Here is a 14,124-nt window from a genome sequence, read left to right as displayed (position 1 = left end):
TGGCCTGCATCAGGAATGGTGTGGCCAGCAGGAGCAGGGAGGTCATTCTGCCCCTGTACTCTGCACTGATTAGACCACACCTTGAGGACTGTGTTCAGTTCTGGGCTCCCCAGTTTAGGAGGGACGTTGAGATGCTTGAGCGTGTCCAGAGAAGGGTGACGAGGCTGGGGAGAGGCCTTGAGCACAGCCCTACGAGGAGAGGCTGAGGGAGCTGGGATTGTTTAGCCTGGAGAAGAGGAGGCTCAGGGGTGACCTTATTGCTGTCTACAACTACCTGAGGGGTGGTTGTGGCCAGGAGGAGGTTGCTCTCTTCTCTCAGATGGCCAGCACCAGAACGAGAGGACACAGCCTCAAGCTACACCAGGGGAAATTTAGGCTGGAGGTGAAGAGAAAGTTCTTCACTGAGAGAGTCATTGGACACTGGAATGGGCTGCCCGGGGAGGTGGTGGAGTCACCGTCCCTGGAGCTGTTCAAGGCAGGATTGGACGTGGCACTTGGTGCCATGGTCTAGCCTTGAGCTCTGTGGTAAAGGGTTGGACTTGATGACTTGTGAGGTCTCTTCCAACCCTGATGATACTGTGATACTGTGATTTGCCACCATCCATGATTCAGTATAGAGACAAAGCACTGCCCCCCACCTCTCACTCAGCAATATCTAAAGCCAGTTGAATGGCTTTCACCTCTAGAAACCGACCTAATTAATCTTTTCCTTCAGTAGCTTCAGTGATATGTCACATAGGATGCCACACAGCAGCCTTCCACTTCCTGTGTTTTCCCACATTATAACAAGGCTCATCAGTGAACAGAGCATTTCCCTTCTCATTATCTGGCAGTTCATTACATGGTTGGGCCTCCTCAGCATGTGCTAGCTCCTCCTACTTGGACAACATCCTGAAATCCTTGTCCTTTGCCACTTTGTGATCAGTTCCAAGATTACTGGCGGCTAGGGCTCCCTATTCAAGCTTGTTGCATTATCACAGTGTAACCCACTTATACTACGTGGCATCAGTTGCATGGTGCATGGAAGAAACCCTCCCTATCAAGCCCAGAACTGCAGTTGGGGTGCCAGGAGTAGTGTGTCTGTACCAACCACTTCCAGTGCCATCTTGAACTCCTTCATAATCTGCTCATATCTTTTTCAGTTGGAGTATATCTGGCCTTGGAATTTTTGTATCACTGACTCAAAAACCCTAGGGGCTGACCTCCAGTCTTCCCAGGTGCTCTCTACCAGGGGCTGCAGGTAGAATCACTCTTCTTGGCTGCAGTGTAGACATTTTTAATATTTTGTCCTGCCTAGACTGGCCTGAGGGCTACTGCATCAATTGTCATAGGAGTACATAAGGATTTACATAATTACCATCAGAACAAATGGAGCAGCACTATTTAGCTAATATCAAAAGTGCATATAATAAAACTAACATCTTTTGTTCAGATTTTTTATTATCTCAACCCTTTGTGCCCCATGCTGGACATCAAGTTGTAAGCTAAGCCCCATGCAGCTACTCACACAATGGCCCCACTCCTGCCCCCCACCCTGGTGGCATGTATCAGAATTTTTATCAACTTGGTGTTACCTTCTGCTTGTTTAGTCAACTTCTGCTTGTTGTTTAGTCAACAGTTTCTGCATAAGGTCTATCCCTTCTGGTTGAACACTCTCTACTACTATTTCTTTCCTTAAGAATTCCCTAATAGTAACAAAATTCCTTCTATTAGAGTCTGAGCTATCCTTGCTAGTGTATTTTGCTATTAATTATCTTAATTTAAAACCGTTGTTAACATTTTGGCAGTCCTGAATTTCAACTTGAGTCCACTGATCCTGCAGGACTCTTGTCTATCACAAAATTCTCTCCCTCAAGCTTTGGCAAACTCAAGTACTTCAACAAAGAACAGAGTGTATTACTTACCCATCTTGTAAACTTCAAAGCTCTTCTCTTGAACTAGACTGTTTTGGTGAGAAGAACCAGATTACAGGCTGTGAAAGGAAAACAATGGTGATGTCTACTTCCCTCAGAAGTCTCGCTGAGGAGTTTGGGAAGAAGAAATGAAAACATTAGATAACACTCTCGCCATTTGCTCTCACTCTGGCTTGGGCTGCTGACTGAGCTGCATCTCTCTAATGCACCCTCCACTCACCTTTGCTTCTTGGCCGAACCTCTATTCCTGGTGCATTTTTTTAAGTCTAGGGGGAAAAATATTCTCTGACATCATGCCATGAGATTTTTGGTGACTTCCCTAAAAGATGCTTAAGAGCTGGGCTATCATATATGCCTCACCTGGCCTCTACTGCTCCTCAGACAGCAAAGCACTTTTGTGTGGCAGCTAACTCCACAACCCACTTGGGTTTAAGTTGCAGGTCCAAGAAAGCCCAGGAAGCCAGCTGAAAAGTGGCAGGCATATTGGTGACCCACCATCCACTAAGCACTGAAGCTGTGCCCACCCTGGAAGAGCAACCATGAAGTCTGCGTCTGACTGATTGTGGCTCAGATGTTGGCTGCTAGCCAACACAACCCTCGAAGACTGAATTTACAGCTGCTGTAACTATGTTCCTCTGTATACCATTAGTGACCTGCTTCCTCAAACTCCCCTTTGTTCACGAGCAAACTGTTTTCATGCTGATCTTGACCTCTTTAACTCTTCTGGGATGCTAATTAACGTCCGAAGGTCTGTTGTCAGGTATCAGCCAGTAATGACTCCACAATCCTCCTCAGAGTGACACAGACTGTAACTGTGTGACTGAAGGGCAGAAGGCAGCCAAGTTGCTTCCTTTTTCAACACGGTGGTTGGCTGCAGCACTTTCATCACGCTGGGAGCACTTGGGAGACACGATTTACATGACTGTGGGGGGGGAGGGGTTGTTTTGTTTGTTTTGTTTGTTTAGCCATTGCTTTTTCTGTGTTTTGGTTCGATTTTTACTCCGAAAACGAACGCGAGACACATTAAACAAACCGTTCGCGTTAATCGCCCTAAAACGAGCCAAGAGCTAGGTTCTGGAATGGAAGGAGGAAGATCAGCCCCCAGTGGGAGACAGGCCTCATGGAGACGCGTGTGGCCCCAGCAGCACCGCACCAACTTTTCCAGTTACGCCCCGCTACTGCTTGTAACTACGTAAAGTAACAAACGCGGTCGTACTCGTCGCTAGGCTGCGAGTTGCGGCGACAAACCCGGAGCAAGCACAAAACACACCGCGCGGAACGGTTAACGCGCGGCCCGCGCCCAACTTGCGGACGCAGCTCCCGAGTCATGGCGCCCCTCTGGGCCGCAGCTGCAGCCGCGCCAGGCCCCGCGCCCTTTCCGTGCGCGGTGGGCAGGGCCGCGAGGTGCCGCCTCTGGCCGTACTCGCTTCAAGCGATGTACTCTGCCTTCGCTGCTCCTCTCTGAGCGGCTCAGCACCGACCCCTGCCTCCACCGGCCCGGCCGTGGCTCCTCCTCCTGCTGCCGGTCGCTCCCAGGGCGCAGGGCTGACATCACGCCCGGGGTTTCCATCCGACGGAGGGAGGGGGAGGCCGAGCGGAGCGGCAGCGTGATGGCGGCGGTCGGAAGGGTTTAAGAAGCGGTGGCGGAGGAAGCGCCGCAGCGTCGACTCCAATTCCACCTGTACTCCTGCCTGCCCAATTTGGGGCCCCATTGTTCGAACCGACGAGCGACCCTACAGCGCGGGGCTGCGAGAAGCCAGCGGGAAGAGCGACGGCCCAGGCCCTGCCGCGGGAGCAGCCCCCGACCCTGAGCTGCGGCACGAACCTCCCTGTGGGGCGTATCGCAGGCTCGGGCCGGGGCAGCCCTGGGAAGGCCTGGGTGGGCCGGGCGCACGCAGGTAGGCAGAGGCCTGCCATGGCTTCTCTCCTTTTCACCGGCTGGGAGTTGTGCGGCTTCCGAAGATGGAAGCGGGGGGAGGGGCGCCTAATGCTTAGGAGATGGGGAACGGGGCGCGGGGCCCACGGCCGACCGGGAGAACTGCTCGTCTGGCGCGGAGCTGACTTCTTGGGGCCCCTCGCTGTTTCTGCTGAGGGAGGGAGCTGCAAGGGCCAAGGCGGTCAACCAGAGTCGCGCCGCCCGGGAGGCGGGAGAGCGGCCGTGGCTTTTCTCTGGCCATGGGGGGCGCCGGGCGAAGCGAGAATGAACGACAGCGGCGGCCTTGGAGACGCAGCCAGGAAGCCTTGGCCGGGAGCGGCGCCTGTGCAGGCCGCGCCGTTAGCGGAGAGCTGTCTCCAGGGGCAGTAGGCAGCGCTGGCCTGAGCTCCCGCGGGAGCACCCTTGGGGCGGGTAGAGGGAGCGCGGCTGTGGGAAGCTGCGGGAGCGGGCGGCCAGGACTTTAGAAGGGATCGTTGCAGAGTAGATAGAAGTCTTCGCTGCTGTAAAAGGTATTTACCAGGGTCCAGAGGGTGCCGGGCCCAAAGTTGCGGGGGTGTTTGTGTGCAGGTTGCGGAGAGGCTGCTGCCGGGCGCAGTTGAACGCGGCAGCGCGGCCGGGCCCTGCTGGGCCCCTTCGCTTGCCGCCGCCGCCGTCGGGTCCCCGACCTCGTTTCGCGGCCGCTGCGTGGTTGCAGGGCTCCTTCCTATCCCTTTCCGCTCCTTCATCGCCTTTGTTTGCTGGCCGGGGTGGTATGGGTGTCTGATACGATGCCTGAGCGCAGGGCTTTTGCCAGCCCTTAGTGATACTTCCCACCACCCAGTGAGCTTTGGGTTGGGCTGTTGCATATTAGAGGACAGCACCTCGGGGCAGGGAGCCAGCAAATGAGCCCCTAATCGCTTTCACACCACAAAATCAGTAAGAGGCTCTGCTCTTTAACTGATTATCAGTGAGTTGTACTTGCAGTCCGTTTATCGTGAGACTAAACTCATATACTGTAATGATCTGATTTAAGATGCTTTTGTACATGAAAAAATGATCATTTCACCTGTGAGATCTTGCTGGTTGATTTAGTGGAGACCCTTGTTTTAAACCAGAGTCTGTATTCTTCCCTCGGCCTGCAACTGGTTGTAAGCATTACGTGTTTATCTGGAAATCCTTCTGCAGTGTTTTCTGCATTAAATACGTTTTACTAAGCAGATCTTAGTGATTTTCACCAATGTGTTGAGGTAGACAATTTTTCTTTAAAATTTAAATCTACTTTGTCATGAAGTCAGTACTACGGCAAAAGTAAGCCACAAGGACTAGTGAAGCCGTTCAGTCTTCTCACCCTGCAGTGTTAAAGAGAATATAATTTCCACAGAATTCCATATGCTTCCACAAATTCTTTAGTAGCAGAAATTGCCATCTTTATATCAATGAAAACTTTCATGAAGAAACAGGATGGCTTGTATACTGAAACCCAGCTACAGTTGAACAAAAAGCTAGACATGCATTTCTGTATTTTTTTACTTTCTTTGGATTTTTTTTTTATCAATACATAACTAATAAGAGGACATGAACTTCTCTCGAGAAAACTTTTTTCCTGGTTTTCATCAGGAAAGTTTTTACTTTTTTTTCCAGACAAGGAAATGGTGATCAAATGATCAGCCATGAACAGGTAACATACAAAAAGCTGGTTTTCAGTGAAAAACCTGACATCAAACATGTTGCCCTCTTTCAGGGTTAGTGAGAGACCAAGTTATTTTTGGTATCTTTTAAGTTGTAAACATACTTTCAAATTGTGTCAATGTTTTATTTTACTATTTTAGGTATTTCGGGAGAAATCTTGAATACTTGCAAAGAATACTAGAGAAAATACATCACCTGGGAAAAGTTCAGAATTACCACAAAATAGATTATTGATATCCATCTTGTAACTAGAGTGGACTTCTATTTATCACTCAAACTTCTCAGTATTTACAATGAATGGGCATAGTGATGAAGAAAGCGTAAGAAACAGTAGTGGAGAATCAAGGTAAGCACTTCCACATTTTGGTTATTCTTGGCTGTGTGTTCTCCTGTTTCATGGATGAAAACTGATTTATATTTGAACTCTGTGCTAGAGCCTATTGCTTAGCAAGGAGACCATAGTTAGGGAGGGGGTGGGTTTGCTTTCTTGCGAGTGTTTAATCTGTTCCATTTGCATTGCTTCAGCTAATAACCATAATGATCTTGCACGCATCTTACATAAGAAACCTTAAGTAGTATTAAAACTGTAAGCATCCCAGCAGAATGGTGTTATTCCTTTGGGGGAACTAAGTTTTCATTGTCAAAAGCTGAAACATTGGATTAGAATGTTAAAATAAAGCTACAATTTATACAAGTGCAAGGCCCATGTGCATAATAATACATGTTGTATAAAATTTGACTACCTTTAAAGGAGGAACAGCAGGCTCTTCATTTCACTTTTTTATAAGGAGTGTAGTGTAACTTTGTTTTCTGAAGTGAAAAGTACAGTTTTCCTCATGCTTTTTTGATTATCTACCCCACACACACCCTCAGTCCTCTAATACTGAATGCTAGTCTTATGACGTATGGAGACCATTTACTTCTTTGGAAGAGCCTGATTAAAACTTCCATGCAGGATAATAGTCAATTTGTAGGTATGGAATTACATTTTCTCTCTAGACCTGTGCCAAGTTCAAAAAGTCATTCCTACACTGTAAAGCTTAGAGTTTGAAAACTGGAAATGTGGTGAAGGCTGAAGATTTAAGAATTTAAACTGTAAGAAGTTATTTTAGTCTTTTCTTCTAGAGGTGTTTGTGGCCCTTTAGTCTACTCACTGTAATCTGTGATTGTGTCTAGTCTACCCATTTTTCTTTCTGCCTGTCTTTCTGATCACAGCCAGTTAGCTGATTCTCAGAGAGTTTTAAGGAAAACTCTGTTCTGCAGACATTAGTTGGTTAGAGAGATCTAAATTACTGCTTAAAGTGAAGAAATGCAATAAGAAAGTGACTGCTAGCTGATCAGTCAGTGCTTGCTGATAATTAAGCTTACAAGCAGCATAGTGTGTAACAGAGTGGGAAAAAGGGGAAGAGAAAGTTACTGAGCTGAATTAAGGTGCCCATCACAAGGAAATCTATAAACAGAAACTCTGTATGTTGAGCTTCCTGTTAGGTAAAGGAATGTCCTAGAAAGATAGTAAGCTTTCAATCTTGTAAATAATTTGTAAGCTCTAACACATAATAGTTTTTGAGGATTTCTGCTTCCAGTAAAGTTAATACTGGTGCAGTTAGCAAATTACTTTAGAATACCTTCTAGTAAAGTGGAAAATAGTTACTTTATAAAAGTCTTATAATAATGTGAACAAGGCTAATGTTCAATTATGAGACTTCAAGTTTGAACCCAACCAGGGAAAATCTGGTGTTGGTCTGTGTGAATTTTCTTCCTTGAAGCGAGACTGCTTGCTAAAAATAAGTGGGAAAACCACTTTGTATCAAACTGTGACTGCAAATGAATAGCAGTATGTCAGAATTCTTTAAAAGCTGTAGCAGGTCATAGTACTAAACTGGTAAACATTGTAAGGTTCCCTTCAGCTTCCTTGAATATCAGGAGGATGTGTACTTAATATTTCCCTGTGAAGCGAGACTTTGTTCTTTATCTTGAATGTCTTGCTGAACATGCCTTAGAGCTTCAGAAAACGTTCTAAACACTTAAATACTTTTTTTCCCCTAGGGTCATATCAATCATTATGTCTATAGCCTAATTCAAAGACAGATCTTGGAAAACTTATTTTTGTGTTTGATGTGTATTACCAGGAAGTTTGGTTTGTTTTTTTTTTTTTTTTAATGAAAGATGAAAGTTTCCAGGTTTAAAAGATGGAACCTTCTGTCTAGCCTAGCTCCATTATTAAAATAATTGCAAAAGGAGTGAGACACGAGATGCCTTTGTATGACTTGCCCCCAATGTTCAGGCTGTTGGGTCTTCCCTTCTGTTTTTCTAAGTATCCAGAATTTAGATGTTTTTTACTTGGAGGAGTATTGCCTTAGTAAGCTGCAACTGCAGGCAAATAGCTTGGGAAATGTTGATGTCTTTAGCCTTCAAATCTGAAATTGTGAATTCTACAGAATGCAAGTAGAGATCAGTAATGAAGTATATTTACTAAACTTCTCATTCTCTATTCCCTTGAGAATGATAAAAGAGGGAAGTGGAATGAGTCAAGAAAGCAACTGAGAATTGCAGATCGAACTGGTAGAAGAGATGAAGGGGAATGCAGTGATAATCTAAAGAGTGACCTTTGTGATAACTGCAAGAAGTCTTAAAATTTTTGACGCTTCACAAATTTGTCCATGTTACAAACACAGTGAGGCCATTCACTTCCATAAACTTCCATGGCTGTCGTTCTGGAGTTGACAGCCTTGATTACAAGGGAACATAGCGAGACACCATCATTTCTAGAGTTAAGTAGTGGGTCAGGGCTAGATTTACAAAAATACACAGGCCTCATGAATACTGCACTGTACTGTTTTTTTTGGAAATGCTGTAAGTTGTGAAAGTCCTCTTAAGTCTGTAGTGTTCTCAGCAGTAGGTGGGCTGGAGAGGTGACTTACCATAAAACTTCCATTTTATGCACTGGTTAGCATGGTGGTAAGGAATTGTATCTGTCGTTTACTTTTCATTGTCTGTAAAGGCGATTTTTCTGAAGTGTGTGAAAGTGTTGTCAAATTTGCTTTGGTCATGCACTGCTTTCCAGCACTGCATCTAGATATTTATCTATTAGATGAGCAGAAAACTTTCTCTTGCTGCAGGTGTTGATCCCAAGTTCTGTTTTGCTGAAGGCACAAAAGTGCACTCCTTGTATTTTTACAGTTGAATAGCCTGTTTCACTATTCTCTGAAGCTGTAAATCAGTACTAAACCAAGCAGGATAGAAACTGTAGACAAGCATAAGCACTCTTACCTCGTCTTGCTGCTTGATGTTCTGATTTCTGTGTAATAATTAAAGCTTAATCAGCAAGGAAAGGCAGTTATACCTGAACTACAAGATAAGCTCCAGGTAGAACAGGGACTGCAGAAGTCAAACATTGATGCTTATTGAATTAGCAATCTGATTTCCCATCTCTTTACTCTCCCTATGTTTCCTGAACAGCAAGGTATAGAGAATTTGAGAAAACCTTTCTTGTCTGTAGGGAAACAAGGCTCTACTCAGTGCAACTGAACTGGCTGGTGTGCTCCCATTTTTGCAGAAAGCAGCTACTTTCACCAGGAGCTTTCACTGTGCTTGAAAGCAGTTAATAAAAAATAGTCATTTTGGTTTGTGGGTTGAATAGTCTCTGGACTGCAAGAGATAGTTAAATAAAGTCTGCTTTGCCAACAAGCTTCAATTTACTATATAATTGAAAGCCACAACTTTAGGTTCTCACTTTCAAGAAATCTAGCTGGGAGTTAAAAATGGGAAATTCCCCAAACATATTAGCAGAATTAGTCCCATGTGCTGGCTTCTTTTGGTAGAAGTTTAATAGATAATGTTTGTATATAGTAAGAGAGCATATACATAATGTAGTAAGAAGGCATATACATAATACATATGAAGATAATATACTGAGCATAGAGCCCAGAATTCTCAGATCAAGAAATGTTTACAAATGGGAAACTCGAATTTACTATGAACAGTTAGTGGATAAAGCAAACTGTTCACTTCTGTTAGTCTTCTCTTTGGTTAATAAGTTTCCAATTAACTGGAAATTATCTATTAGAGAATTAAGCATAGTGAAGATGATGAGCTGCCCCAATCCAGGTTAAAAGCTTCTTTTAACATTTTTCCCAAAAAAAGGCTATCAAAACACATGTTTTTCTTGTCTAGAAACCTTTCCCAGTGAAAGAAGAAATGGGAAATTTGTAACATAGCTTTCATTGTGTATCTGGTCTCTAGTTGGGCTTTGAAACTCCTGTGGAGTTTATCTAGGTCCCGTTCTTTAGCCTGACTGGCAAATACCTATTGCAGCAGCAAAGCAGGTCTGGAAAACAAGTCTTAGGAAGAACAGCTGAGGGAACTGGCATTCTTTAGTGTGGAGAAGAGGGAGCTAAAGGGAGACCTCATTACTCTCTACAGATTCCTAAAAGGAGGCTGGTGTGAGGTGGAGGTTGGCCTCTTCTCCCAAGTAACTTAGCAAATTTCAAGCATTTGAGTAGGCTGCTCAGGAAGGTGGTGGAGTCACCTCCCCTGCAAGTGCTAAGAAACTTCTTGACCTGGCATTTCAGGACATGATTTAACGGTCCTGGTTGTTTTAGGCTGGTGGTTGGACTCGATAATCTTAGATATCTTTTCTGTGTGCCACAAAAGTGCAGGGAAGATTAAAGAACCCCCTGGGAAAGGTGGAAAAGAAAGCAACCAATGTTGTTGTGGCTACTTCACAGCTATTGCCACCCTAAACTTGCTTATGACATTCTTACTTACAGAACTTCCAAAAACACAAGCAATTACATTAAAAATATTCTGTCAAATAAGCTTCCTAAATCTCCAGTGATGCTGGTAGGCATTGCAGAGTAATTGTTGCTGTTTTTCTCAGTTGTCAGCGATGCTATGCTCTGTTGGAAAGGAGGAAAGGTATTGCACTACATAGCAGTTTAACTTCTTGGAAATACGACTTGTAGTACAATGTGTGTGTACTAAAATAGGAAACAGGGAAGAAAAATTGGCATAACTTTCCCTAAATTCTCTATCAATTGCATAGTTTTGTACTTTAGTTTCAGAACAACAGTCTTAAGAAATGTTCAGTCTTGCTTTGTTCACTTCTTCAGCTCTTTAGAATGTTTATAAAACTAGCATTTTAGTATAAGCTGGGTTTTGGTGTGGTTGTTTTGTTTTGTTTTGTTTGAAGACGAATCTGGGTGATTTTGGATGTGGTGCTTAGAGGTATGGTTTAAGGTGAATCCCGTAGACTAGGGTCATAGGTTGACCTTGGTGAGGATCTTTTCCGACCTGGATGTTTCTGTGATTCTGTGATCTAGTCACTCTATGGATGGTGCTGACAAGAGTGGGTGTTGGAGAGGGCAGCACTACCAGTGTCATAATTGGATAACCCTCACCAAAAGGTGAATACATATTGGTGAGAAGAGACCATTTTCATGCCAGTGCTTGGACTATTCAAAGTGTGTGAAAATTGCTAAAACTCAGAATAGAGGTAGTAGCAGTTAAAGGAAAACTTTTGAAGTGTCATTTTCCTGAGTTACTCCTTTACTGTGAGGCAATGACAGATGCCAATTTCGTTGTCAAATGCATGTGTAAATGTGTGTACCTTTTGTCAGATAATTTCATTTTTACTCTTAGGGTTAGCATCTAGCATGCCAAAGTTTAGTCTGAATTACTGCTCATGTGGAAGAGAGTCATAGGTAATCCTGTGAAAAGGATTATAGGTTTACATTCATTTCTCATAGCCATGGATTGCTTTCTGTGTCTGGGCTGGGGAGAAAGGGAGGCTTCTCTCCATTATGTTTTTTTAATCTCTTAGTCCAGTGGTTTCAAAAGTTGTTTGTTTTATGAATGAAAAAAAATATTTGAACACACACCTCACCTCAGATATGGGTCCTGGTAATTTCTAAATTATGTATGTGCACTACGTTACTAATACACATATTACCTAAGAAGCAGACATTTTTGAAGGATGAGATAAAGATTAAATTCTGTGGTTAAAAAAAAGAAAATAACTTTTTTAGCGGCAAAAAAAAAATCTTTACTCTCTTAAAAAAATCGATTATTGTTGCTTGCTAAAACCTTGGTTTTACACATAGAAACTGTGGTTTCAAGTCCAGGTTAGTACCTGGTTTTAGTGGCTGGCCAGCTGAAAAAGGTACCCCCACAAAGATATGTGCATCCGAATGCAAGAAATGCATAGTTGATTGCGCAATTAAGTAATTGTGCAGAGGTTTTTCTTAAAATTATTACATATCATCTGCCCTAGGGTCAATCACTTTTTGCAGACTAATCCAAAGGAGCAATATTTTTATGTTTTTAATAAATGGATTCAGAACCCGTTGACATTTTGGGAATATTTTTAAACAGGCCAAAAATTACTGTCGCCAGCTTTTTAAGTTTAGATATATGACAGCTTTTAAAGGTGAAATACATTGGTTTTGGCAATAATATCACATTATGATGAAAACCTCTCCAAACATTGGTTTGCAAAATGCTTTCTCCATAGTATGAGTCTGTTTTGAAAAGTGATTGCTTCCTCATTATTAGAGTGTCACCTGGAAGGGATGCATTAAGTGTGTTTAGACTTTTAAAATACCTGCTAGTAGCATACTACTGGAGACCTCAGAAAAGGTCAGCAAATCTGGAACGCCTCTCTTCAAGAAAATAACAAAACCAAAACAAAAAAGACCCTCCCAGTCTCCATCAAAAACCAATCTTCAAGGTCAACAGTGCTTTTAAGCAGTGAACCTTTCTTGGTACAGCATGTTTTTATGATCACGCCTCATTTTGCTACAAGGTATTGTAAAAATGTTACTATTCAACGGTCTTGTTTTTATGACATTAACCATACTGATGACATCCTTTCCTACTTGCTATGTTTCTGGCTCCAGGTTCTTTGCAGTAGCTTGCCCGTGGTTGATGCAGGGAATGAATTTCCTGTGTGGTGCTATCTCAATCACTGTAATCTGTTTTATTATTCCAGTCAAAGCAGCCACTTCATCAGTATTACAGTTGCACAATTTTTCTGTAAAACTTTCCTTTTTAAAAGAAATCATTCACTTTTGTGACAGTATTTTCTCCAGTACATACTTCCTTTAGTGGCTCACAAAGAAAAGTATTTGTGTACTTCACCACTGAGCCAATCTAGCAAATACAGTAACTTGGAAAATGTTAACATACTTCACCTAGGACACCTCACCTGCTGTATGTGACACAAGACTCTCAAACATAAGATCTGAGTGAGTATGCCAGTGTCAATTCGTACATCAGGTATTTGAAAGCTAAATTTGTGGCTTGGTTTTAGGTTTTTTTTTTATTTGTGGATTTTTTTTCTGGTGGTTTGTTTTTTAAGGGTTCTTCATTTGCTTGTAATTTTGGGTGTAGCTTTCCTTGTCATTGTAATTTTTTTTCTGTTGTTGGGGTTTGTGGGCTTGCTTGTTTGCTTTTAGATTAAAAGTAGATCTACCTAGAAGTTCCAATATTTTCCTCACATACCTTCATGGGTTGTCTTGCGTAATTCCCGAGTGTATGCAACCCTATTTGGAGACCACTCCACCCTGTCTTGTCAATGAAGTCTGGTGAGGACCGGGAGAGGCGGGAGGTGTTTCTCCTTTCTGTACACCTTAGGCTAAATAATGAAGCTAGAAGAATGTATCCTTAGAGGGTGCTAAAGCCTTTAGTTAAATCCTAGGCATTCCTCACTTCAGTTAGAAGTATGCATTGTCTTTCTTCCTCTGGGAAGCTAGCTTTGAGGTGTTAAAAGTTCTGAACTAGGGGTGACTGAGTCCTGCTTACATGATAATGAGAAGCGATGACTTGTTAAATTTTGTGTAAGTTGACACTACCTGTGAAACAAAAATGACAAGCGAAGTACAGATAATGTCCCAGTAGTTGGATGTCTACAGAATCAAAGTGTTAGAAAAGATTGGTCTCGAGTTTTGAGTTGGTATGGTTTAGCAAACTGCAACGATCTGTGCTGAACAGAAGATGAAACTGCTACGGCAGCTTTTCAGTAAGACTTGTTTGTTAGTACCCCTTTTTTTCATTATAGACATTGCTGAACAGAAAATGCCATGGAAATATTTTACTTTTCCATTTGTTATGAGGAGAAAGATAGTTCTTTATTCTCCTTCATCCTTTGTCCCAAGCAATAATTTGCATGTTCTACTAGTTTTCTTGAAAATAGTAGCAAGGTCTTGTGTTCTTATTTCATTGCTGCTTTCTTAAAAGAGCAGCTTGCTTTATAAAATACTTTCATATCAGAAGCTGATTAGTAGTTGAAGAGGAAAAAATCCACGTTATTTAATCAAATACATTCTTTCTGTTTGCCTTGTAGGTATTTACCTTTAGAGGTAGCCCGTTCTGTCCTGTTAGGAAGTAGAGGGTTTTTTGTGTTGATATAAAAAGATTTCCCTTTAACTGCTGACATTTCCAGCTAGTCTGGGGTAGGGAACAAGGTATCTTTCCTTTTCTTTTCTTTTTGTTGTTTTCCTTTTTTCTGTCTAGTTTAATAAAAATAAAATCCAGTGAGGGCAGAAGCAGTGAGTTTGGTAGAGGAGCTGCCTGCATTAATTTCCTTGTTCATCAGCCTTCTTACAGTGA

At 42.9% G+C, this 14,124-nt stretch overlaps 2 protein-coding genes across 2 annotated transcripts in view; one reads left to right on the top strand and one right to left on the bottom strand.

The window, feature by feature from the left end:
• Positions 1-3,242, bottom strand: part of FAM174A (family with sequence similarity 174 member A) — a 61,188-nt gene extending 57,946 nt beyond the window's left edge. The window contains exon 1 of the mRNA XM_064176395.1: positions 3,116-3,242. Within this exon, the coding sequence (XP_064032465.1) occupies positions 3,116-3,242 (127 nt within the window). The remainder of the gene's footprint in view (positions 1-3,115) is intronic.
• Positions 3,243-3,721: 479 nt separating this feature from the next.
• Positions 3,722-14,124, top strand: part of CHD1 (chromodomain helicase DNA binding protein 1) — a 60,134-nt gene continuing 49,731 nt past the window's right edge. Inside the window, exons 1-2 of the mRNA XM_064140712.1 lie at positions 3,722-3,811; positions 5,658-5,863. Of these exons, the coding sequence (XP_063996782.1) occupies positions 5,811-5,863 (53 nt within the window). The 5' untranslated portion in view covers positions 3,722-3,811; positions 5,658-5,810. The remainder of the gene's footprint in view (positions 3,812-5,657; positions 5,864-14,124) is intronic.

Source organism: Pogoniulus pusillus, chromosome Z, assembly GCF_015220805.1.
Source record: "Pogoniulus pusillus isolate bPogPus1 chromosome Z, bPogPus1.pri, whole genome shotgun sequence".
In the NCBI taxonomy this organism is placed as follows: domain Eukaryota; kingdom Metazoa; phylum Chordata; class Aves; order Piciformes; family Lybiidae; genus Pogoniulus; species Pogoniulus pusillus.
This window is presented reverse-complemented; position numbering and strand designations above follow the sequence as displayed.